A 27,509-nucleotide genomic window follows, 5' to 3' on the forward strand; every position below is an offset into this window, starting at 1 on the left:
AGAACTCAAATTCAAACATACCCTCACAGACTGGCCCTGTCACTGAAAACCCACTGCCAGCTTTTTATTGACATGATCCTGTTGAGCAGTGGTGCTTTCAATGACAAAAAAACGTCTATACTTCTCACTTTCATTCATACAGTGAATGACGGAGACAACAGAAAAGCTCAACTTACTTAACAAGTCTCAAAGCAGACTGGCATCAGTGCCTCCTGCGGTGCTGTGGCTGTAAATGGAAGATCAAGCTATGATTTCCCATTTTCAGGATTGTCCTGGAAGTGGTAGTAAAGCTGTCTCTTCCTCAGCAGACACATTCATTTGATGCATTTTTGTGTTTTACATCCTTGGGCAGAACTTTACTCCTTATAATGACCCTGTACGCTGTGTTATTTTTATTTTGTAACATTGTTTGAGCTGGACCAAAACTATAGCATTCCCTCTCCTTTTTCCCTGACATCAGAGGCGATGTGAGTTAGTAGCCACTGGCAGAGAAGAGGGAGAGAGAGGAAGAGAGACTGTTTGGTGTGTATTGGGGTGGCTGATCTTGCAGTGATTACAGTTGAGTAGAGACAGAAAGAGTGAGGGAGGGCACCTTGTGTTCATCAGAGTTTTATCGTTGTCTAAGTTTAGATCTTGGCTCGCAGACGGCTTCTCAAGTAACAAGGCTGCAGGCTCACTTCAACCACTCCACGCTGAGACAGAACCAGAGCTCCACGCAGAGCTTTAAAGGGAGACGAGCGAAGTGCTCTGAAAAGTGGCAAGACACAAGAAAATAAGAGGAGAGGCAGAAGAGGGGCCGTTAATGTCAGACGCTGTTATATAATGAGACATTTCAAACAGGAGACAGAGACATAGAGAAGGAAGAGCACAAATTGGACTATTCTGTTTGGAGGCAACTCTTCACCACATCTGTTTATTTCTGCTTTTTACCAACTGGGACTGGACAATGACAGAGGAAGCAGCCGTGGGAGTCAATCTCTCTCCAGCCTCCAGGTCTGAGGAAGGAGAAGTGGGAGTCAATCTGTCCCCAACCTCCAGGTCCGAGGAAGCAGAAGTGGGAGTCAATCTGTCCCCAAACTCCAGGTCTGAGGAAGCAGAAGTAGGAGTCGATCACTCTCCAGCCTCCAGGTCTGAGGAAGCAGAAGTGGGAGTCGATCAATCTCCAGCCTCCAGGTCTGAACAAGAGGCTCCACATTTTTTAAAAGACGTCATCTTCCACGGCAAGTTTAAGGTGAGCTTCTCCACATGAGACAAACAGAGCAGGCAGAGACTGACAGCGAGGCGTGTAAAAGGAGAGTTAAGACAAGACAGACGGAGCCACTGAATGAAACTGGTCCAGGTAGAGATGGAAACTGTATGAATGTTCACAGATACTTGTTTTAGTACTAATACAGTAAGTGTACTGTGATTTGTGGTGCAAGTATTGCAAAACAAAACAAAACCTCATTAAGAGCTACAAATTTCTTGTATTCTTACAAGAGTACATAAAGTACATCAGTTTGACATAATACTTTAACCTCTTAAACCTCACTGACCTCCTGTTGTGTAAGTTAAAATAAACTCAGGCTGTTTGGCCACATATTTTTCAAACTATGTCGTCGAGATCCCAAAGTTTCCAAAGAAAACAAACATGTCAAGCTGAATCTTGGGGAAATATGTCCAAAATGAAACTCACTCTCATTAGACTGAATAGTGCAGAAAAAACATAAAACAATCTTCTGTTTAAATATTTCACGTTATTGACTCACAAACAAGGAGTTGCAAACATGAAGTCAGATATTATTTGATCCCCTAGATAGTGTTGATGACATGTCACCTTGCACCAGCGCTGCCGCCTCAATCCACAAGGAACGTCAAAACAAAGTTCATTCTTGTTGACAGCAGAACTCACACTTCAGCTAATGGATGACTCCTCTCTGGTGGTCTGAGGAGCAGAGAGTTTATAAAAGAAGATTACAACAGCAAGAAATGAAGAGATATGTGGCCTCCTTCATGAAACATGTACACACAGATCTTATCAGAAGTTGCATGTACAAACAAACCAAGAAGTCTTGGAATCAGACCACTTGTCAATCAAACCACAATCATCTTTAGTTGATTGAGTTGTTCAGTCCACGTGGGCTCAAAAGTTGAGATTGAAAGTAAACCGTCGACCTCAGGAACAGCGGCTGACAAAGGTCTCACATGGACCTTGATGGTGCATATTATAAAAGAAGTATTCTGGCACACTTGAACACACAATTATCACTTGAACTGCTAATGACCTGACTGTTGTGCCTGGCATTTGCAGTGTTATTCTCTGCAGTGCTGCTGGTGTGTGTGTGTGTGTGAGTGTGAGTGTGTGTGGGCAGTGTCCCTTGCGAGTGTCTCCATGATCAGTGTCCCGTTCTTGTGACCTTAGTCCCTGACAGCTGACAGATGTTTTGAGGATGCAATAACACTGCTATTTTCACAACCAAACACGTGATATACATGTGGACTGGATTCAGCAGTGCACAGGCCACTGATCTGTTATTCAGCCATCAAAATAGTCCATCTTGATCAGGGTTGTATGAAAAACTGGCACAAAACATCTTGTCAGATTCATAGATTTACTCTTTGATGAAATAGTGACTGTTTGTTAGCGCTTGTGTTCAAACATTTAACACTTTACTTTTAATAACTTATCCCTAAAAGGATTTTATAGAAAAAAAAATATATGATTATCACATGTAAGGCATTTAAATGTTATGGTATCGGAAGTGAAACTTTGGTATTGTGTTGGCAATAAAATTAAAAATACAATAACGTGCCCAGAGTAAAGGCTTTGAGGATAACTCGGGCGTCAGAGTTACTCTCAGAATCAGTCATACAGTGAGGATGACACCAGTGCTGAAGAGTGTTCAGTCGCAAGAGACATATTTTAATAAGAACAGCCAAAATCAAAGCAGCAGAGGCCTGACTTCTAGTCCCTGATACGGGCTGATGACTAAAAATCCTCTATCTCCCATAAATACAACCAATAGAGCCTTTTACTTCGAAGCTCTCAGCCTGGTGACTGTCCTCTAGTCAGACTAGGTTTGTATCACAAGCTTCCTGTTAAATGCACAGTGTGTAATTTCTGCCTATGGGGGTCTCTCAATCAAAAAAACAGCAAAAGATGTTTGACAATGTGGTGAAGTAGCGTGGGATTATGGGAGTTGTTGTCTTCATGTCTTCAACAACAACCAGTGATGATAAAAATCGATCTGTGACTCAGACAGGAATATTAATGACCGAGTTAGTATATTCAAGTTTTATTCACGTTACATTTAATCACTTTAGCTGACTTCCTCCCTCACTGCCTGACGTGACAGCTGGTGGTTCCCAAGAAGTCAAAGCAATCGGTGACCAAATGACACGCACCCTGTCCTTGAACAAAATTACGTATTTCTCTGGATTTGAACATCGTCGGAAACATCTTCTGATAATGTAAATAAACATGTCAAACTGTATGACAGATGTCTCCTCATTTTCAGATATTTTAAGTCACCTTTGAAATGCTATTTTCTCAGATTTGAAAAAGCTCCTCCAGAGTTGCAGGTAATATTACATTACATATAAATTAATGGAATAATCTACAACTGTTGAGGTTTCTCATTTTAACAGCCATTAGCGCTCAAAAAAGAAAAAAAATGAGACGCTGCTGTTTGAATGTTTTCTACGTTGCTCTTTGCTCTACAGGAGAAAAGGGTCCATATGAGATTTGTTAAGGTCAGAGTTTAGATGGTCCAGGTATTTTGCCAAGTGCGAACTAGATCCAGCATGCAGCCAGCTTTCAGAACCCAGCCCTGCTCTGGACTAGTAAACTGATCTTCAACTGAAAATGGGTGGAGTTCCTCTTTAAATATTGGTGGATGCTTTCTATGTAGTTTGATCTGTAGACACCTCCCCTTAGATCTGCAGCCAGACTTTATGAATAGACTTCAGATGAGGAAATACTGTAATAGGCTCAGGTCATGACACATCTCATAATTCACACACCGCAGGGTGTGTGGCAGCTGCCATCTCGACTACAGCACCAAACTGCACTCTGACACTCTACTACTAGTATAAAATCCTAATTTTCATTCAGCATGTCATCTAATGCATTTAATTTACTAAAATTTGTTGGAAATTTAGAGGTCACATTACTCCCTGCCATGGCTGAAAAATATGGCAGTGTGCCAAAGCGTGAATTGCACAGCTGCTTTCACACAAAGTGAGCCAGCCAGCAATTCACAGCCTGCCACATTGCCGCGTCTGGAGCTCAGGATCGATGTCAGAGGTCTATCTATATAAACTTTCAAACTTCTATTCAAACAAGTTAGTGATGAATGTAATTTCCTGTACACTAAATAGGATTCCACAACCACAGTCATGAAATAAAAGTGCAATCTGTCTACAAAGCAGCTGATGCATTCATCACTTATCTTATTCTAAATGATCAGCTCCTGACAAAATGTGATTTGAAGCACTGATATAAAGATCAATCTGAATAAGCATGTCAGAGAGCTACTGCTGCACTCACAGCTTAGATCTGGTCCTTGGTGGGCCACATTGTCAATGTTACAGCCTGGTATCCAAGGAATTTAGTCCATTTTAGTCCATCAACACCTCACAATTTACGTCTGGCACCATCACTTGGTGTCAGCACGGGAAGTAACATGTCCTTTATGGAGCTAGACGTTCAGGCTGGACTTCACTGCACTTGCAAACATGTCAACTTGAGCACATCTGCAGGAAGTCTTGAGCTGTCCAACACTACAATTCATCTCCAATGGGCCTCAAGCAGACCCTGCAGACTTCCAGAGGGTTGGAGAATTACCCATAAACCATGGCTATATGTTAAATTTTGAAACTTTGGCCAGCTGTGGCACCATATCATCTGCTAAGGCAGGTGGAAAGATTTACTTTGTTAGAACAAAGTCTCTCCTGACTGAAGTAAACTGATGATAATGTGGATCCTTAAAACACAGACAGAATACCAAACAACACCCAGCGAACACCTGTTACGTTGTGCTTCTTATGGGAGGTTCCTAAGGGATTACATATTTCAAAATGATCAGAGAGTACAAGTGAAAGTCTTAATTCCTCTCCAGAAAGATATTTGTTTTCCTTGAAGTGGGAACCATCACAGAAACTAGTAGGCCATACTCACATGAAGCTTCATCTTCAACACCTTCATGTCACTTTTTTCAGAAATAGTGAAAGGTTCGCAACTTTGGTACATATGTCATACAATTGAATGAGGTTAAAATGAAGTTTAAACAGAGAATAAATTTATTAGAACCAATAAAAAAAACAATTAAAATGCTAAAAGAAAAAGGGCTAAACAGGGATTTAAAAATGTCTGAAATAACCAAAATGTACCCAGGTACAAAATAATATGGAGAGTCTAAAAATAAAGCAAAACTCAAGGACGTTTGGCTAGTAGAGACGAACTGACTCAGACTCAGAGGCAGATTGAGCCGGAGCAGAGAGGTCTGGGTGGGACAAATGGATTTTTGACGTGGATTTTTTATGATTGGTTCATGGAAGTAATGTCTGAGCATCACCACACCCACAGATCCAATTTCCAGAAAGTTTACAAAAACTTAAGTGACAATATTTTGAAAATGAATCCTAAATTACACAGTTAAGCTATTGTGGATTTGGACTTCCAGTGGCTTTAACAAAACTACACACACAAACACACACCTCTGCGTCTACATGCCGTTTCCTGCATATATAATCATCAGCCCTTCCTGTCTGTCCCCATGTGCATGTCAGCTCCTGAAGGCTCTAACCCCAGAGGAAAACACACACTGCCAGCATGGCCTCTACTTTGAAGACGGCCAGCGGCGTGTCGACTATGTCCTTACCTACCCTGTGAAGAAGTCGACCGGAGGCCGCTCCAGCAGACAGTCAGCACACCTGCTCATTGAAAACGCAGTTGCCCACAGCCTGCGCCACGGTCCCAGGACCCCTGACAAACATCTCCGACATCATCAAGTACAAAGGGCGGGAGACTCATCATCCCCGCCGTCATCACCAGTGGCCGATGTGGAGCTGGGATGTCCAGGAGAGACCTTCGGCGGCCATGAGGATCATAAGACATTCAGGCGGGAGGAGTTTGAGGGGAAACTGAGAGACATGGGGCTGGAGCTGGAGAAAGATGAGGACGTGAGTTTATATCTTTATTCATTTAATCTTTCCAGAAACACTATCAACTCCACCTAAAATCTAATAATGCCTGTATTCTAGTTTATGGACAGAAAAGACATTCCTTTACAAAGGTTAACACAGTTAGCACAAGCACACACATTACCATTTTTTTCTACTTTAGCACAAAATGTACTAAAGTAGGAAACACTGTAGGTGGGTTTCCATCCACGTGCTGTTAAGCCTTATTTGTACTGCCGCAACAATAAGTGAAAATGCAGAACATTTGAAACAAACTTTGAAATATTGCAGACTTGCGACAAAGTTCAATGGAAACAGACTTAGCAAATAAATCATGACGTACATGAAGCATATGATGAATGTCCAATGAAGCCTCCGATCCACTGAGGGGAGAACAGCAGCAGCAGGCGAAAACATCAGTTTTGTGTGGAGCAATTAGTAGAGTGTAATGGTCCTCAAATCAATGCGTCAGCATTTCATGAAATTCATCAAGGTCTGATAAAATGTAGAGTATGAAGGCAAGTCTGCTCACTGTGGTACTGCTCACACACATACATACACATGTGCACACAGAAACACACAGAGCTGATAAGTATTCAAACTGTGTGTACTGTACACATTTACTGAACACCTTTAAACTCACTAGGAGCACTTGTAAACACTGAAGGAGTAGCTTTAAACGCCCTTTAGAGCAGTGGTTCTCAACCTTTTTTGGATGAACACACCTCTACTCAATGCCCACACCTCTTGCCGTTCATAGAGTGCATACACACTTGAAATAATATAATGATGAAAATGTGCATGAAAGGCACTTAAAACCACTATTAAACTCAAATGACTCTTATGTATAGCAAATGTTCATTAAAAGCACTTACCTCACCTGGTCACTCAGTGCGCCATCCGGTGTCGTTACGTCTGCCATCGGCTAGCACTTCGGTTAATACAGTTCAAAGTTCAAAAGCGCTAAATTGATGGCTGCTGCTGGTCGTTAGCCTCCAGGCTCGCGACGTCGAAGGATGCCTCGTGCTAGCACGATGTTAGCTCGGCTGTTAGCTTGACGTTGGCGGAATGCTCAAACTAACTCTCACAGCCTTAATACACTTCATTCAACTCAAAAAACAGCGACAGTGACTTTCTGTGCCTAATCACTTCACCGTAACTGTTAAAATTCAGAGGCCACATACTGACGAGCTCAATATCAGTACGTTGTCTCTGTCATCACAACGAGAGACGTCCAGTCCGCGCCAGACCAAGAAACACGCATACAAAAGATTGCCCTCAATCTGATGTTGTTATCCCGCCCCCAACCAATCAGAAACCAAGGAACTTGACGTTGTCTCTTGACTGACTAATTAGAAGTACACTCAAACAAACATCGACGTAAGATGCAAACTAGCATTTTAGGTCTCCACAGTGCAAACTTTAAAGAAACGCATTATGATGCATTCATGGTCAATAGTAAATCACGCACTATTAAGAAATAGACGTTTAACTACATTTTATCCATTATACGGCTATACAGATGAACCGAGGAAATAGCCAAGGGTTTTGTGAACAAAATAACCCAGTGGGTTACATACAAATTATCATGTCAAAGTTACAGATACAGTAAGTACTCGGGTAAAGACGTTAAATGAGACTGAGACCGACCTGCTGGAAGGATAAAGGAAACGGGTACAGGGCCTGAAGTATCGAAGAATAAGTACTAATTGAAAGTCAAGATGAGTTACTGGCTTTGATTAGCTGTGATACCAACAGGGAGGTTAGTCCAAAGGAGAGGGGCCGATAGGAAAGGACCCTGCAACCAGCTGACTTCTTTCTGACTCCAGGGACAGACAGGAGCCCTGTATGCTATGAGCATGATGCAGAGGACAGGATATAAGGTTTAATGAGGGCAGACAGATATGAAGGGGTGAGCCCATTTATAATTTTCTAAGTCATGAGAAGCACTTTAAAATATGATCTGACATGGAGAGGAAGACAATGAAGTGACACAAAAGTTGGTGCAATGTGATCAAATTTTCTGGCTTCTTCATCTGCAGATGATGAATAAAGTGTGATTACTCAGCTAATAATAGTCATTACAAATAAGACATTCTTGAAATTAGAGAGGCAAAGGGTTACTTTGATTTCAAAATATGTTTTAAGAATAATTCTTCTGTATAAGTACTTTGGTCTTATTTTTTGGTTTTGTCCATCATTTCTATCAGTTCTGGTGACATTGTATTCACTACATTAACAGATCATTAACAGCTGAGAACTGGTAACACAGTGACATCTCTAAAAAGAAGTCTGCTGGGTCAAGAAACAAGCTGTCAGATATTCAGACAGGCTGCGCGCTGGCAAACAATTTCTCTAAACCACTTTAATTCACGCACAAAATTACTGTGATAATCCCTAATGGCACAGGTAAACTGTGTACAGCCAGGTGAAAGTCGACGCAGGAAGTGAGTGTCCATTTACAGTGGACTGTCTTTTGTTGTCTTCTCTGGAGGTTTATTTAGAGCCTGTTTCGTGATTCTTGACTCTTCTGATTTGTCTTATTATAACTGAATATTTTGAATTTATGATCAAAACTACAAAAACAAGAACAAACTCATTATTTAACACCAGATGATAACAAATAAATGCAACAGTCACAACACATTTTTTAGAGAGTTGTTTAGGACCTTCTTTTCTTCTCTTCATATACAAGTAACTTTGCATCACACATCTTTATCAACCAATGCTGCAGATAAAGAAGAAAGATCTACTTACTGAAAAACATCCTGTGTCATGTTTAATGTGATCATCTGTCTGGATTGAAGTTGTTTTCACAAGTAAACAGCATGTTTAGACACGTGTGAGCATGGCCTCAGCTTTCTTTATATTCAACTACAGACATCTGCTTCTGAATGTCTTCAACAATTTAGAAGGCAGTTTCTGTAAAACTATTTGCAGGGTTGCAGCATAGACATATCTGTGTATCAGTGGTGTAAAAGTGTTAACTGATATTTTGCCTATGTATAAGATGTCCTAATGCCAGCATATAAATAGAAAATAAGACTTTCCACAGCAGTGACTTGAAATGGCTGACCGGGTGGTGCAAGTACCACACATACCTATTTTCCTGAAACTGGGCAAAGGGCAAACACGTGTGACCAACACATTTTTTCATATTTAGGTGATCACTGACAGTAGTACTGTTGTGAAACAACTGGCTACTTAATACTGTGCATAATATCGGTGTTTTGCAGTGAAATGAGGGTATGAATGAGCATTTGCATCTGTTGGCTTTGGCTAGTGGGTATTTGAAGGAGGAACCTCAAGGCAAGGTGTGGAAGTGGAGGTGCAGGTGGAAGGTGCTGTCAGACAGGATTCTGCTCTCTTGAAAAACTGTTTGTTAAATAAATCAGACAGACTTTTCTGTTGATTACCCGTGATACTTGTGCAGGCCTTGATCACCTTCGGAAATGTGTTTTTCTGTTTATGATTGAGAGAAGCATATCAACGGATAAAAGAGAAAGTAAAAATAGACTCACCAAAAGATCTGAGAAGTCATCAAAGACTCGTCAACACAGCCTGCTTCCTCTCACAAATGAGCCACTGTTGGCTTTTTTTGCACCGCATATTGGAGTTACAATCAAAGCTTGACTTACTATGAATTATACTCTTGTACAAATCAACAATTTTCACATCCTGACCAATAATTTTAGTGTTGACAGGGTTGGACAGATGACGTCTAAAGTCATCACACATATCTGTGGTCTTTGTGGTCTTTGTCACATTTAATTCAGGAGACAGCGACAGTAGTTTCTGCACAGTCTGTGGGACCCGTTCTGAGTACATGCTCTTGTTTGCCTTTAGGTGAATATGAACCACAGTCACAAAAATATGCAGAATTTCCCAAGGCAGGTGGAATGGACACATAGAAACACAAAGCACTTCAATATCCTTGGTGCATGGTCTCTCCTGTACAAGTGTGGTTTTGCAAAAGTGTCCATCTGTATAACGTCATACAGCACCTCAGCACGACTCACTGTGGCACAAAGGTGCACAGTTGTTTTACTTTACTCAGATTAGAAGTATAACTACTACGGCTCTGTAACTGAAACACATAGCACTATGAACTATTTAACCATCCAGAGGCACGAAGAGGCCAGCTAATTTTCTAGCGTGTAGGCGGCCTATGGCACTGCATCAGTTTTTATGCTGGATGGGCACTCCTGAGGCCACTTCATGTCGTGGTCTTGTACATTGGGCCACTGTCAAGGGCACTTTTTCATATTTTATCTACAAGGAGGACATCCTAGAGGGCCCTTTGCAGCGTTTTTTTTTTTTTCTTTTTTTCACCCCTTGAGTGCAGTTTTTTCAGCCTTTCATGTTTTATTCTTGAAATGCATTTCAGTATGATCAGTGCTGTGTCACATTTTGCGATGTGACAATTTACAACATGGCAATGGAGTAGCATTATGACTGCTGATTGACATGCAGTTTCCTATACATATTCAAAAGTTCCTGATATATACTGCTTAAGTTGTGTACACTGAGCCACACTTGTATGTTGTATGTCTCTTAGGCCAAGATTCAAGGGGTGGGCTTTGTGAAGATTCATGCTCCCTGGAACGTTCTCTGTCGAGAGGCTGAGTTAATGAAGCTGAAGATGCCCACCAAGAAGGTAAGACTTACTGTCTCTTTACAGTCTCTCTGTATCTGTGTGGGTGAAAAGCTGAAGAAGCCATTTTTTTTTTTAATGCTAGTCAAAAAAAAAACAAAACATGTATTCTGAGAGAGAGAGAGAGAGAGAGAGAGAGAGAGAGAGAGAGAGAGAGAGAGAGCATACAAATAGAAGGAGAGAAGTGAAACTACGATAGACTTTATTTGATAATTTTGTAATGTAATGTGGCATTCATGTATCAGTAAAGCTTAATAATGCATTTACTTGATCAAGTGGTTTACAGTAATATAATAACAGTAATATAATAATAGTAAAGCGTTTGTTTTTATATTACTGAACAGTAGATGTTTTCATTACTTTTTCTGTTGTAATATAGCTGCTACATTTATCAAGCATGGTGTTGCTGTAAATGAAACTATTCCAGTGAAGTAGCTTCACTGGCTGCAACCTCAAAGCTTCCCAAATGCTGCACACGAGCTCTGCTGACTGTGCTGGCATTTCCATAATCAACAAGAAACAGTGTCTCTGAGCACAGTGAGAACAGAATTATTCCAAAACAGAGTCAAAGAGCTCCGAGTGAGCCTCAGCTAATCAAGGTCTGCCTCCTCAGCCCCGAGCTGTCCTTGAAACAATTTCACTAGCTGTAGTCTTTATGATGTTAGTGCGATTGCTTTTAACAACCACAATAATAAGGAGTATAGGATTTTTGTATATCATAGAGAAAGTTACCTTGACTGAGGTGCTGGTTTGTTTTGTGGGGATTTGTAGGTGTATGAAATCAAGCAGTCCAGCGGTGTTATGGAGAAGATCAGCTCTCTGGTCAGTAAAGTTCTGGAGCCTCTCCACCCGCATGTTGAGGAAAATCAACCCAAGAACATCAAACACCTGTCACACACTTTCTCCAGGGAAAAACAACACCTGTAAGTAAACCGTTTACATCTTGATGGAAAAAAAGTTTGACCCTTGTCGCCTAACATGATTATAGAGGCCACACAACAGTGAAGAGTTCACTGACTACAAATGAAGTGGAAAAGTATTACTGGAGGGATGTGGAAAAAAAGTGTCCTAAATAAACCTAACAAACTATTCAGGTGTGCGGGACATGTCAAAAGGGATTATCAAATGATCAAATTGAGTTTTATTTATGTTTCGCGCAGCATCCCGACTCTTTTGGAATCAGGGTTGTTTTATTAACATGTTCAGGACACACGGACACAGGAAGAGGCCATGAGCCCCTCGGGACCAAAGTACTCCACAAGCTGTCCATTCATTTCAGCCACACAAGAAGGCAGATGGTCAGATCATGTGGTCACATCAGACAGTTATTCATGTGTCCATACGAGCACCATGAAAAACAGCAGGATATTTGGGAAGCACAGATTCATCAGAGTAGACTGTTGCCTCCAAATGACATATTTCAAATAACACTGTCAACTTGTTACCAGTGTGGTGCCTTGTAAATGTACAGTTTAGATTCCCATACTATCAAAAATAATTACACATTGTGATCCAGCAAAACGTTTTCCCACAGTTTAGGAGACAATTCTGACAATTTCAGACACTTATAGTGAATAAAAGGAGAGGAGGAGAGAGGGACACTCAGAGAGGAAGGTGGCTTTTCCAGGTTTGTGCATACTGTCTGGAGACAAAGATCAGGTTCTTAATTCAGACTTGCTCATTTTATCTTTGTCGATGGTGGAAAGAGGCTGTTTTTATTTAGTTCTGCTCCATGTTTATCCTTCATGCCTTTAGCTCAGAGGTCACTGGTTCTGTCTGTGTGTGCTGCTGCACCTACACACATCGACTATTTCTGAAAGAATTTAGCTTCTCCTGTCGGTTTGCTCTTAAGCTGTGCTGTGTTTTTCATCAATATAGGACAACATCAAAACTTTGGAAGATTTATCTCTGCAGATCAATGTGTGGACTTAATGATAGACGTTGTTGTTGTTGTTGTTGTTGTTGTTTTAATTTATCATATTTATTACTATGGTGGAAATTTGAGTTTGCTTATTAATTCTGTTGTTTAGTTGAAATTCATATTTTCATAATTCCTTCTTTTTTTCTGTTGGGTTACCTGCATTAATATTTTCAGGTTGTTTGATTTTTTTCCTTTCTTTCTTTCTTTCTTTCTTATTTTCTTTGGAAATGGAGAATGAAATTACTTTTCCTCTTAATACCGCCTTTCCTGTTTCCCACAGAAGCGTTGTTGATGACTTTGGAGAATCATTTATTTCTGGGAAGGATGCCCACTCTTTTGACTTAACTCAGGGTTTTTGAGGGGAGATGGTTTGTGATCTTTGAGTCTGAAATACTATAAATAACTACATGTCTGATGAGGTCAGTGTGTGAATGTGACTGGTGAGAAGAGTGAGTATTGTCTAATAGTTACCATTGTATGCCAACCATCGCCAGGCTCACTTGAAATGTCAGTTCTGTCTACTGATGGGTCGATGTGTTGAAGTCTCTCCTATTATGATTGAGAAATCAATGCAATTGTAATGCAACATTTGGAAATGTTTCAGATGGATTGGATTGGAAATAATTTCCTGTGTCTTCATGGTGTTCCTGTAGATACTGGTCATTGAGTTCCTTTCAGCTGTTTTCTTTGCTTGAATGCTGAATTTCGTAATGATCTGCTGTGGTCAGTTGTTGGTGTTCAATCCCATACAGTGTACCTAGTAGTATGTAGTGTTGTTAACTGCCTCTGTAGGTAGTTTGAGGTGTTTGGTCACGAATTCCTCTACTGATCTTAGGAGTCATCTTGGAGTTTGCTTGGGGATGCCAGTGGAGAACTAAATTGTCCCTCATTGTGCATGCTTGTAAGTCCAGAAAACTCCCTTTTATGGTTTTGTTTTGGGCGATAAGAGAGGTGAGCTGGGTGTTAATAGTTTTAGCAGTGATTTGCTTTCCCTTGTGAGTGTGTCTATTTGCCCCTGACTGAATTCTAGGCTTTGGCTCAGTTCCATGGAGGTTCATCATAGAAAGATATGAGTCATTTTTAAGAGAAGAAGCTGCTCATCTGGCAGGGCGGTGAGTTTGTTCTGCAGTGTTAGATGTAACTCTTCACCTTTGCCTTTATTTAGTATGCAGTGATGTATGAATATGCAAATAGTCCCCTCCTCTATCCCGACCCACCCCCATGCAGCTTGAGCATTACACATAACACGCTAACAACTCTTGTGCTTCCAGGAAACCCTGAAAGAAAACCTCTCATGTGCCATGTGCACTTGAATTACTTAACCTGATGTTACTAACTTTACACTAGCAGCTTATGAGGACGACCTTTATCATGGCATGTTTTCCTCATGAGCAACCCAAGTCATGAGAAGTTTTCTGGCAGAATCATAGTAATGAACTTAGCCGTCATTGAGTTCAGCAGCTCAGCGTCTGACAAACTGTTCTAATGTTTGCTGTAACTTTTATCGTCAACATTCCCCGAGCCATATCACCCTGTCAGCCTCTGACATGAATGTTTTGCCAGACTAATGTTGGCTAACTTTATCTCGCACACTGCAGAGTTGTTGGTCACAGTCAAGGGATAAAATACGAGGAAAGTAAACTTACTGGTTGACCGACATGTTGGCTTGATGTGTCCTCAGGATAAATGGATGGAGCAGTGTCAGGCTTCAGTTTTGTGGCAAAATGGATTTGTTTTTGTTTGAGTCTGGGATTTTCAGACCCTTTGTTAATACATGAAGGCTCACCATTTCTCCTTTCACAACTTTGCAAACCAAAAGCACATCTCTACCATCATTTTGAAAGCAGTGAACTTAGCGTGCATACGAAGCTGCACCAGGATTCTCCTCTGATACCCCTCGTTTCACTGTAGTCCCACCTGTAAGATGTTGGGATTGGCTCCTTAGGTATGTGACTTGAAATCCTCGCTGTCTGTTTGAGACTAGCCATTGGTCCACTGCAGTTCCAAGGTGGAAATGCTCAGCCGTGGTGTTGACTGCTTATTTTGCATATGATATCTTTTGTGGTAGCAACATGAAAAACACCATATGAAGATGTTAACGAGGTTAAAAACTCAGAAACTTAAAAAAGGGACAATATTTTAAGTTCGTTTCAAACGTGTTGCTGTAGACTGTGGTATAGTTACAGTAAATAATCTGAACCTCACAACAGAGCATAACAAATGTGTGTACTTTTGTTTTTGTGTGTTTTACCAGGTTCGACCTTTCAGACAAAGATTACTTCTTTGACAGCAAAACCAGGAGTTCAATAGTAAGTCTGCTGAAGTTTGTCTGTGATGTATCCACCAACAGCAAACTGTCCACCAATACCTGACTGTGGTTTACAGCAAACACATTTGGATCAATACAGCGTATATTACACCATGAAGCAAATATTGAGCCTGCTTGTTGTCTGCCTAGTTCCATTTGACTAGAAATATAAAAAAATGATGTTAATTCCCAGAAACTTGAAGGCTTTATTGTTAGGATTATTTTCTTCAGCAGCCCGGTGGATTAAATTAAGTTCTTCTGTCTGTTTTTTACTCCCTTTTAAGGTTTTTGAAGTTCTAAAGAGAACAAAATGCAGGGCCAAGTACAGCATGGGTAAGTCTGGATCTCCATCTGTCTCACTGCTTGACAAAACAGCACTGCACAGATGAGATCTTTTTTTTTTTTTTTTTTAATCAGAAATCAGATTATTCTGTCAGTGCTTCCTAATCATAATGCAGGTCTGTTTGTACAAGTCCAAGTCAAGCTTCTTTGAGCTAGAGTCCAAACTAGATCTCAAGTCTTCGGTCAGGAGTGTGATTCCAGTGTCAAGTGTCTCTTTTTGGAATAATAAGTGTCACATCTGCTGGGCATCAGGTTAGAAACAGCCACTGTGCAACATGGTTATTTCAAGGGAATGCACTTTGCTGAGCATGTTGATAATCTCTAATTTAGCTATTTCTGTTTAATACGATTATTGTACTTATTTTTCTCATATACATGGAGGTACCAATATGATCACTTTGAAATGTGTTACTTAATATCTGCATAGCCAACTGCTGTTGTATGTATAGCCTGTATAGAGAGGGACACCCGTACGCTACACGTTAAGCACAACAGGACTGTTTTATCATCCATATTTGTTCTCTCCCTGTGCTTCTCAAAGAGGATTGTTTCATGAATAAATAACTTGTTGTACCCGACTGAGTGAAAGCCATGATCAGTTTCAACAGCGACTTTCTATTCAATGAATTAACCATCGAGCATTGCTATAAAAGAAATAGAAAACAATGCAAATTAGAGAAAAGAAACTCATTTTAATTTCTGTTTAAAGTAAGCCATGCTCTGTGCAACAAGAGTGCCAGGATCAATCCAGTCATCTCCAACAGATGTACTCATTTTAAAATATGTTATCCAATATAAACTGCTTTAAAACAATCCCTGCGCTCATTCATTTGCACCTGGATGGATAAACAGCCCTGCTGTGACAGACAGAGGTAAAAGCAGTTTAACAAGGCTTCAGCTCAGAGTGTGTTTTCATTCTGGATGGCAGTTTATGCAGCATAATATAACAGCAGGCTTGTGTAATTGCCAACACCTGAACCAACCTAAACACCAAAAACTGCTCCATCCTACTGTGAGATTGCTGCACCTCGCTGTGCCCACACCACACATGTGGTACCCCTTATGTGTTGTCAGAAAGTGGCACTCAGCTTCCATGCAGCTATGCACACGCATGGTGGATCAAGCCCACAGGCTTTTGGGATTTTTGACGTTTTACTGTCATGTTTCACTCCTCCAGTGAACGACCAAAAGAAGTAAATGGATGCTATAACCTCACCATCAGCTGTATGTCACTGGCAAATCAAGGTTACATATAGTTACTGTCATTACTTTGACCTTACAACAACTAGTTGTTTGAAAGTCTCCATCAGTGTGTTGTTCAGTCACGCTCCACACACATGCATCCCCACTGCTTTAGATAAAAAGAGAGCAGCTCATAGACACTATCAGTACATTTTCAAACACCGAAGGACGGAAAATACCCTGAGATCATGATTCAGCATGGTTATGTGTTTTTTAGCCAGCAGCATGGCCCTTTGGATGGCATTGTCAATCTATCCACCACTTTGGTCCAGACTTAAATATCCCAACAACGATAGGATGGATTGCCATGATGTTTTGTGTATTGTGAAGGCAGGGGCCTAATTTATAAAATGTTTTCTGATTTGTACTTGAACTTAGTCTTAAGATCATTTCCAACCACGTGCTTATATTCAATTCATAAAAGATGCTTTAGCATAAAAAAACCTTGCTTAAACAGGTTATATGAATCCCATTTTTAACAAACAAAGCCAATCACACAGCTTCAGTGAATGAGGTGAACAACCCGGTAGCCTCCTTATAAGTCACATAATTCAGACTCTTCACTCACTGATGTAGGGCATAACGATGTGGAACATTTACACCTTTGCCTCTGTGTTTGTTTTCTCTCGGCAGGTATCACCAGCCTCCTGGGTAGTGGTGTCTATACAGCAGCTTACCCTCTTCATGATGTGAGTACCTGGCACTAATAGATTATCATTACAGGTGGCTCTAGTCCCAAATCAGGTTTATATGCTTGTGTTTTAAAGCCGTTGTGGTCACGTTTTTGTAATCACTATAAGATGAGGTGAAAACAAATAATGCACATTAGAAAATTCCTGTAGCTCCACCTTTTCTTCAAATTATTCCATCTCAGATGATTAAATCCTCGGTTCACAATCTGCAGCTGTTATGTACAGTAACCAGTCTTTTCTCTTTCAGGGTGATATTAATGAAGAGAGTGCAGAGCCCAATGACAGAAAGGTCAGAAAATTATTTCTTAACATATGGAAGCCAGTATAAAAGTCTTCACAGACTGGTGTTCATGTCTTACATCTGTACAGCATTACACACTTGCACACTAGAACCCCAAAATAATCTGTCACCACTTCAGTTTAGGTTGGAACACAAACAGATTGGTTCTGCTTGAATATACTAAATATGCATCAGTCAGTGTGATTTGTTATTTCCTCTTGCATTGTAACCCATCACCTGCTGCTGGAGTTTGAAGTATGCTATCAATGACTTTCTTTTTCACTATGTACACCATGGCTCCACACAAAAGTCCCTTAAAAAGACCCAAACAAACAATGAATTGAGCCTATAAACAAGTATTCTGTACATTTTCAAATCTTCATGTATATTCCTCCTCCGTGCCAAGACACATTAATGAGCCACACCAGCCGTTCTGAGTTACTGTAACATACACTGTCCTGCTGATGAAAATGCTCACCAGAGGACCGAATGTGTATTAATCTGCTGATGAAAACAATGCACTATTTACAGCAGTGGAATGATACACAAAACAATGCACTATTTAGAGAATATTTCGAACAACATTAGATGAACGATTAGAGCCAGCAGTACAGTTTGTAGTTTGTGTGATTCAACTTATAGACACTCAGTGCAGTGATGGATCTAAATGTCAGGGAGGCTCTTCTAGCTCATTTGTGTTTGCCTTATAAACTATACATTCAGGGGCAACAACTGTTCTACTTCCAAAGGTGGGAGGTACACTCACACTTCACAGCTGGTGTTCAGCAGTACAGAGGGGAAAATACTATATGGTGTAGGCATGAAGTTACAGTTCATTGTACAAATACAGCAGTATAAAGGCTAAAGACACGATAAAACTGGATAAATGATATAACGACATACTGTTGATTGTCTTCCTCAGCTTTTGTATGAGGAGTGGGCAAACTACAGTGTCTTCTACAAGTACCAGCCCATCGGACTTGTGCGGTAAGGACAGATTTCTTTAGGTAAATCATTTACTGCCAATCATTCTTGCATGCTAACAAGTCTGATATTGTATAAGTACCCCTGCTATTCATCAGGCAGGTCATCGATTTGTACATGTTATATTTTTATATCGCACATTGTTTAATAACATTAAGATTACGCACCACAGTGTAATTCATAATTCTGCCACCAGATGGCACAGAACTCAGATGTAGCGTCACCATGCTTTTTGAAAATTTCAGCTGTGAATTTGTTGCAAATAATGTGTTTGTGTCACTGTGGTAATGTGTTACTTATATTCATAGGTTTAGGTATAGATTTATAGGTGTGTAAATGTAGTCGTTGCTCCCTAGACACAACCACAATTCAAACCAGCACTTTTACAGAGGGCAGTTTGCGGTGAAGGCTGCTGTGTGGAGGAGTATTTCACTCAGAAAGGAAATAGAAGAAAAAGATAAGTCCATCTTGTCGACACTCCTTATTGAGGCCACGCTTCATAAAATGAACTAGAAGACATAAAACCTTAGTCAATAGCATCGACTGATTTGGTCACAGAGTTGTTTGATTCACGAGGCCAGAGACTTTCTACCACTTTATATCTGTTTGTGTTACTGAAATGGTTGTCCACAAGATGCATTAAGGCCAATGGAGGCAGTACATTGGGATGTAAAGTTAGGTCACCAGCACACATGTTAAGCTACTAAGCTTCCGGCTTCTACCTTGGTTTCTGGGCAAGAGTGAGAGAGACTGGATACGTCCAGAGGGGCATGTTCTCCCTTCCCTCCTTTTCATTACATTACATCCTCATGTCAGCGTGTTGGCACCATTGTGTCCTGCTCACACGGATCGCCTATCATCGCCTGCTTTATAGCTGCTTTGTAGCTACCATGAGCCCATCACCTGTATTCCCACAACAATCAACAACTGTTGTAATTAAGGAAGTTTGAGTACTGCTTGATGTTCTGCCAGATTGTAAAAATAGATAACTCTTCACTTCATTCACACTTTTTCCAGAGAGTGGCTGAAGGGATGAGAAGGGAAGAGACAGAGCTGAGGGAGAAACAGTGGAAACAGACACAGAAGTAAAGCAAAGACATTTTGTCTGACTAATGAAAATGATTTGCATCTTTTACGTGTTGTTTAGGAAGTACTTTGGCGAGAAGATTGGTCTGTACTTTGCCTGGCTGGGTCTGTATACCCAGATGCTGATTCCTGCCTCTCTCGTGGGGGTCATTGTCTTTCTGTATGGATGTGCAACAGTCGATGACAACATACCAAGGTAAAAAAAAACACTTGCATACACACATGCACATTGTTTAGTAAGCATAGACATGAAGCAAAGTCAGTGAGTTATTGTAGCTGGACAACTTGATTGTCAGCCTGTTGAAGTTTTTAACCATTCATTCTGTGCTGCTGTTGGTCACTAGAATTGTCAGACAGGTTGTTAACAGACGCTGAATCTTAAGGCTTAAAAGAACAGTTCAACATTTTGGAAAACGTTCTTATTAGCGTGAGAGCAGGGCTGGATTTGGACAAAAACTCTGCCAAAGTGCTTTTGGACCAGACCGGCCCCCACAATGGTCCAACATCAACCCCCAGTACACCATCCTTTGGGTCCCCTTGTATATGTGTACTGTGCTGTTCAGCCTAACTGTTACAAAGCCAGGTAGGAAGTGCTGTGGACAAGTGAGCCAGTGCAAGAGGACCAGTGTGCTCACTCACTCTGGACTGACTCCCTGAGGATCAGAGGTGGCTGTGGAGTACATAGTACTTTATATCCATAATATTTTAGCAATGTGGAGCTGCAGATGAAACCTCTTACACAGCTACAGGGTCCCAACTTTTTTTAAACTGGAGTTGTATCTGGGGACATGAAAAACATGACAGTGCAAGCCGGTTTTAAAGATCCTTAAGATGCTCTCAACCTTCCACGAGTGGATAAGAGGTACTTGATCTACAGTCGTGTTTAAGAGCTGAGATTCTTTAGGAAAACACCTCTATGAAGGTTTGGTGTTTGTTTTAGCCTGAAGATGCTGCAGGAAAATGGGGCTCTGTATGTAACACACAGACATGAGATTGACATTGACCTTATAAAAAAAGAATAAATAGAGAGAGAGAGAGGGAGAGGGAGAGGGAGGGAGGGAGGGAGACAAAGGAAACAGTTTGATGAATGAGCTGAGAGACTAGACTCTTCTTCCTCCACCTGCCTCTCGTCATCCACAGGATATTATGACACATGCTGCTGGCTCAAATTTGCACTCAATGCAGACACACACCACACACGCTCAGCACAAGTGTTAATATCAGAGTCTCACCCTGGCCCGTAACCTCACAGTAAGACAAACCAGACCCCCAGTCTGTCTGGTTCTGAATGGTCCCAGTCTGCTCTGCACTGTGCAGCTGCAGGACATTGACAGCTTCAATGAGACTACCTGATAGAAATCATTCAAACAGCAGATATAAAGGGTTGTTATAACCACTATATTAGAAAGATTTAAAATGTTTATTTCATAGTGAAGATGTTCCTGTGGCAATCATTTATCTATCTAATCTATGTCATTCCAAAACGGATCCATTTATGTTTTCACTTTAGGAATATTTGATCAACAGTCTCTTACTTGCAACCATGCAACAGTAGGCCTGAATGTGTTGTCTGTGTTGTGATTTATGATATGAATGTGAGTTTTGATAGACAATACATTAAACTGGGGTGCAAGCATTTTATTTTATATTACAATTGTAAAGTCAGCGGTGAACTTAAGGCGTGCAGAAAGAAAACTCTCAAGGAGAAACAGATATGTTTGCAGAAACTGTATATTTCCAAGATGAGGAATCACTGAGGAAATGGACCGCACTTCTACCATAACATAAACAGGAGTAGTAGAGGAAATGAAAAAGAGAGGACATCCTGTGGACCTGCATACACTGGTGCAAACCAGGCAAGACATTTTTCCAGCGACAGACAATTTTACACACACACACTCCTTCAGCTGTCACTCTTAACAGGTAGGCTCACATGCCTCCACCTAATCTAACTGTATTTGATGGATCCAGGAAGGAAGAATAGGTCAGAATTTTTCTTTTTTAGTTATTGTGGACATGAAAAAAGGAAAATAATAATGTGATTTAACACCTGACATCAGAAGTGTCATTTCATGTCATTACTATAGACAGTGGGAAGAAATAGGTAGATGGCATTCAACATAGGTCACAAATTTGATTCAGGAATCGAACCAGAGTCCTTTTGGTTAGTGTTAGTGTTTGGAGTCTTGACTTGACCTGACCACTGACAGGCTGCAGAGAGCCAAACTATTTAGAGCCTGTTACAAACACTGCCGTGATTCTGCTAATCAAGGTCACTTTTAGGACAGAAGAATCAGCCAGGAGAGAGTTCACTGTCCTCTTGCCCTCTGCCTTCTACTCTTGCTGAGCCCAGCTCAGTGTTTCTCCGCTGGGACTTTAGCAGGATCCAGCTGGAGCTCAGCTGGACCTCCATGCCCGATAGAACACGCTGAAGGCCGGCATCCTCATGAAAACTAATGGCAGTGATTTGCATTTAGTATCGGCAGGTCTATGCTGCCCTCTGCTGAACAACTCTGAAATACAGTACAGTGACTTCAACTTTCGTGTGCATGGAAAATCAATGTCACAATGAAAAACAATTCAGTTATTACAGACCAGAAGCTAAAACATTTTCTTTGAATGCATAGAGAAAAGGAAATGTATACAACAAAGTGTATAGTGTTTCACTTTATTTCTTTGATTTATTTTTATTCAAGGAGCGACTGACCTGATTAGAAAGAGTAAACTTTACTTATTTTCTTATTGGCTGAGAGGTAGACAGCTGTAAGCTGACTCCATCACCTGCTGAAGGAAAAAGGGCCACAGCTTGTGGTGTATGTTTGAAGTTCTATGTGTGTATGTGTGTGTGTGTGTGTGTGTGTGTGTGTGTGTGTGTGTGGACATGTATTACTCACATTGCGGGGACACTGATCTGCTCACACAGTCACATTCTGACAGGCTTGCCTTCCTTATGAGGATAAATTCTAAGTCTCCATAATGTAAACCATTCAGTTTTAGACTTGGGTGAAGGTTAGGATAAGGGTTAGGCAAGCAGTGCTTATGGGTGTGGTTAGGGTACGTCTCCAGGAAATGAATGTAAGTCTGTGTAATGTCCTCAGAAGTGATGATGATGTTTGTGTATGTGTTGTTGTCTAGCATGGAGATCTGCCACCCAAGGAACAACATCACCATGTGTCCCCTGTGTGACCGAGTGTGCAGCTACTGGAAACTTAGTACTGCCTGTGGAACCGCCCGGGCCAGTCATCTGTTCGACAACCCTGCCACTGTTTTCTTCTCTATATTCATGGCTCTGTGGGGTGAGTGAACACACGACAGATCAGTCACTCCAAAGAAAAAAAAAAAAAACAGAATAGGTATAGTAGGTGGTCATCTGCTGCGGTGAGATGGGAAAGAATTTATTGTGGCCTTGTTTCCTCATTCAAAGCTGCCATGTTCATGGAGCATTGGAAGAGGAGGCAAATGAGACTGAACTATGAATGGGACTTGACTGGGTTTGAAGATGAGGAGGTGAGTAGTGCCCAAATCACAGACAGCACTAAGAATGAGTAGATGAATCATCAAAACACAGAAAAAGAAGAGGCGAGCTACACCTGTATGAAAAGCCCAGTCAACTGGACTGTTCATATATTGTGCAACATGTCACACGAGTTGGCTCAAATTCAAAGCTGGTTCGCTGATAATACACCAGTGATTGAAAAAAATGTTTGGACACTGTAAAATGTCAATAAAAACCCAATGGAATGAATTGCAGATCCTATTCATCCTATTCTCAATTGAATGCAGTATGAAGACAATATATTTTAAGTTCAAACTGAGGGGACTCACAGGGATTTTCCACTTCTTCGAGGGGTCAGAACCTCCGGAGCTAGATGGTGGTGGCAGAGTCGCACCTCACAAGCCTGATTGCAGCATCTACTGTATATATCTATGATGGCCAACAGTTTAGGAAACACAGTAAATGTTGAGAGCACGAGCTCTGCTGTGCTGTATTTGCTGTTTCAGTGCTTTCAGTGGTCCCAACCACTGGGTGTTTACGTTGGACTGATGGTGGAGTCATTTTGCCATTCACTCTGTTTTCTCCCCCAAATGAATTTGATTAACCTGGGGCGATGTTTCCAACCTGACTGCCTACTCATCGTCTTTTTGCCTAAGTGCAGCAAAAACATGCTTTCTTTAATGTGAGCCATCACCTAATCACACTGAAGTCACATCATATCAGGTAAAGCAAAGCCTGTGGTGTGGATTTGCACTAGAAAAGTATTCTGTCAAACCTTTAAAACAAATATGAAACCAGGTCCCTAAACTAAACATGATCGAGTGCAGGAAATGTTTTCTGATGTTTTTCTTTTTAAAGTTTTTTTTGATCCTTTATTAGGTTTTACGAGAAAACATTAAATTCCTCTTCAGCACATGTAGTGAATTGAATGTAATAAGTTGTGTTAAGTTAAGCTGTTTTAACTAACTCTACCAACCCCTCCACCTCTTTGTCCACCCTCCTCTCCCTCTCTTCTCTCTGCCTTTATTTTTCACAGGAAGCTCTCAAGGTTTGGATGAATTCCTATTACTCAATAAACTCCTCTCTTCTCTCTTTGTAGCCTTTCTGCTGCTGCCAGCCTCTGATCATAACACATCATGCAAGACTGGTGTGTTACTGTAGTCTTTGTTCTATTTAGATGGTGTGCAAGATAATTGGGGTCATTTCCATCAGTATGGTTCATAGTTGTTAGGGTATTTTTTGCAGCATTAAAACTCAGAAATATGCACACAAATTCACTTTAAGTCAGAATTATGAAACTATCCTTATACATGGCTCTGATTCGTGCCATAAATTGCCATAATCAGCAGCTTGTAAGTATAACCTGTCCTATGACAGATTTTTATGATTTATGAACACAATCATTGTTAAACAGAGGTTTAATATTTAAATTCTGTCCCTCACCTTATTTTCCCACCTACACCATATTATTATTATTGTTATCACCTTCAGATTGCTCTGGAAAACCATGTGTATACTGGTATGAAGTATGCATGAGGTCAACATATTCCCACCACACATTTTTCCATAAATACCAGTTCATATGGGAAATGGGTATGCATGGTTTTGGTGCTTTTGCATTGTTTATATATCAGGCTCATTGATGGGGCATTATGAAATCTTGTGATGACGAGTTTTAGTATGGAAACTTAAGATAAACCACTGAACAATAATATGCAAGTGGTTTTAAGCATTATCTCTTACACAGTATCACACAGATGTGAGCGATCATACCAGAGAACAAAGGGCCTCATGTTTGCTTCATATCAATATCACTTCACGAGCTTTGTCACTCTTGCTTCTTCTTCAGTCACACTGAATGGAGCCTGGGATGGATGCAGGGAAACTGTATACTGTCTATAGGAATGAAATAGGATAACCTTAAATTACATCTCTGCCCAATACAACAACACATAAACTACAGCCTCAGAAGCTGCCATAGGGTGGAATCATCACACACACACACACACACACACACACACACACACACACACACACACACACACTTATGCCAGATATATTGTTGTTTGATGTGCTAGTCCTAACTTTTTTTTTTTTTTCAAGATAAGAACATGATGAGGTTTCATTATGTGGTTACTTAGAGAAAAATCCCACTCCCGGGTTCCACAAACTACAGCTACGATAACCTCTGTCAGCCTTTACAAGATATTTCCTCTGTTTAAGTGCTGTGATTATTTCCTGACCTTTCACCTCAAGCATTTCCTTCTTTTGCACAACAGTGTGTTCACTTCATTGTCTTACAAAATATTTCTTTTCAAAACTATTTCATATTAAAACACTTGTAGTGTTTCAGATGGTGAGTATGACTGGAATCTATTGTTGTTGGTGCTCATTTGAGGACACATCCACCTATTCTGCATCCCTGAAGCAATTAGAGTAAACAAGTGCCACCTGTTAGTGGGAGGAAGGGTTAATGGAGTGTGACGGGGAGGAAAGGGTTGAAGGAATAAGCAGGTTCCCTGAGGTCCAAACCCCTGACACAATTTGGAAAGTGAACTGTGTCGTGGCAGCCACGATCACAAGGCCATCACTGAACAGCGCTTTAAATAGCTGGTTTAGCGCGCAGGTGTTTGTGTACCTGGGCTGTGATGCTTTCCTGTGGTGCACTCTGTCAAGATCTGCTGCATCCTTAGACTACAAGGACTGCAGAGTCTGAGTCTGTGCTAAAACTGTTCTCAACTAGAAAGCTCAGGCCTCCACCAAGGCCAATAGTCCACTCTTCTATGATATGGAAATCTTAAGTCTTAATCTTTAAGTCTCAAGTAAGGCCCAAGTTACTGAGGTGATAAAGTCATTGCTCAGACGAAGCCAATCATGCTGATTCAGCATTTACACTATTGTTCTTCTAAGCTTTATTGTTTGGACTCATTCTGTTTCTGTATGTTTCTCAGTTGACTTCTCATGTGTGGCTGTTTAACACTTTTTTTTTTACTCTTATATGTTTTAAAATACTAAGCTTTTTCCAACATTTTTTTTTTTTTACAATGTAAGTAAATCTTCAACCTACTCCACTTTGAAATATTACTAGTTGTGCATACTCTCAGCTACAGAATCACAAGATTTGGGATGCAGCCATATCATTATCATCACAAAAGACACTGGACTCGTCATGAAGCAGCTGCTTGTTTTTCCTTGTTTTAATGACTGATGTTGACTGATGGGTGTCTCAATGTTGCAGGGGTGCTTTGTTGCTTTGTTCCTGTTGACGGAGGGGGATGCACCCACTCCATTTTCTTGAACATTGTTGACTTGGTCTGTTTTCTTGTAGATCACATCTGTATTATGTAATTAGTATATCTCATTTAAATGCCTTATGATAACAACTCTTGGACAGAGCACGCTACCTGTAACTGCATTTTAATTGAACTTGTCTTTCATGTGTTTCACTGTGTATGTCTGTTGTTTCTGTTCATGTCACCATCACAGGACCATCCCAGGGCTGAATATGAATTCAGGGTCATGCAGAAGTCTCTGAGCAAAGATCACAAATCACAGCACAAGGTAATTATATGGTAGGCTCTACATATTTGCATCTTTCGCTTGTATGTGTTCATTCATATTGTTTTTTTAGAGCACTTATTTTATATCCTTTCAGTGATTTTTCATCGTATTTCACCTTGTGTTTCAAACTGAGAGAGTGTCTCTGTGTCTGTATGCTTCCTCGTGTGGCAGTGTGTTGTTTATGGCCTTAGTTAATGAGCTGTATATATCTGAGCAGCTGGGAAAGGTTCCATCCCATCATGACTCTGTAAAGGCTAGTTTTTGTAGAAAAACAAAAAAAAAAATGGTTAAATGACCAACTGAGAAAGTACCAAATAGCACTGTCCAAAGCCTCCAGCTGTCCTGACAAAGACCAGTAAACACAAGTTCATTTGAGGATAGTTTGAATATCACATTAGTCAGTTTAATGCACACCTTTCTACCAACCATGAACCTGCATTTTCTGCATTCTTTGCTGCTACGGCATAAAAGAAATTTGCATTACAATTTACAAACCAGACAAATAAAAGAACCAACACTTAGTACTGAAGATGTGTTAACGTACACAGATAGCTGGGCTACAGTTCTTGTCTCCTCAGTGTCTTGGCTATCTTCACTCTCTTTTTAGAGGATAGCATGTCTTTACACTCCCTGGTGATCCATAAGAAAGGAGATTAGTTTTTGGTGTGATTCACAATGGGAAGAAGAGTAAGTTTCAGCAAAATCGTTTTTCTCAGCCCTTAGAGTCCTTGCTCAGTACTTCGGTCATACGTCAGTGTTTTCTCAGTTACACTGCACTTTA

General features: G+C 40.6%; 1 protein-coding gene across 1 annotated transcript in view; it reads left to right on the top strand.

Annotated features, from left to right (window-relative positions):
• The first annotated feature begins 587 nt into the window (after nucleotides 1-587).
• ano1b (anoctamin 1, calcium activated chloride channel b) overlaps nucleotides 588-27,509 on the top strand; it is a 33,086-nt gene continuing 6,164 nt past the window's right edge. Inside the window, exons 1-14 of the mRNA XM_076732046.1 lie at nucleotides 588-1,231; nucleotides 5,770-6,162; nucleotides 10,721-10,819; nucleotides 11,588-11,739; nucleotides 14,992-15,046; nucleotides 15,330-15,378; nucleotides 17,263-17,318; nucleotides 17,569-17,610; nucleotides 18,524-18,588; nucleotides 19,733-19,867; nucleotides 22,807-22,967; nucleotides 23,096-23,178; nucleotides 24,204-24,215; nucleotides 26,654-26,728. Of these exons, the coding sequence (XP_076588161.1) occupies nucleotides 947-1,231; nucleotides 5,770-6,162; nucleotides 10,721-10,819; nucleotides 11,588-11,739; nucleotides 14,992-15,046; nucleotides 15,330-15,378; nucleotides 17,263-17,318; nucleotides 17,569-17,610; nucleotides 18,524-18,588; nucleotides 19,733-19,867; nucleotides 22,807-22,967; nucleotides 23,096-23,178; nucleotides 24,204-24,215; nucleotides 26,654-26,728 (1,662 nt within the window). The 5' untranslated portion in view covers nucleotides 588-946. The remainder of the gene's footprint in view (nucleotides 1,232-5,769; nucleotides 6,163-10,720; nucleotides 10,820-11,587; nucleotides 11,740-14,991; nucleotides 15,047-15,329; nucleotides 15,379-17,262; nucleotides 17,319-17,568; nucleotides 17,611-18,523; nucleotides 18,589-19,732; nucleotides 19,868-22,806; nucleotides 22,968-23,095; nucleotides 23,179-24,203; nucleotides 24,216-26,653; nucleotides 26,729-27,509) is intronic.

The sequence above is a fragment of the Chaetodon auriga genome, chromosome 6, assembly GCF_051107435.1.
Source record: "Chaetodon auriga isolate fChaAug3 chromosome 6, fChaAug3.hap1, whole genome shotgun sequence".
Lineage (NCBI taxonomy): Eukaryota > Metazoa > Chordata > Actinopteri > Chaetodontiformes > Chaetodontidae > Chaetodon > Chaetodon auriga.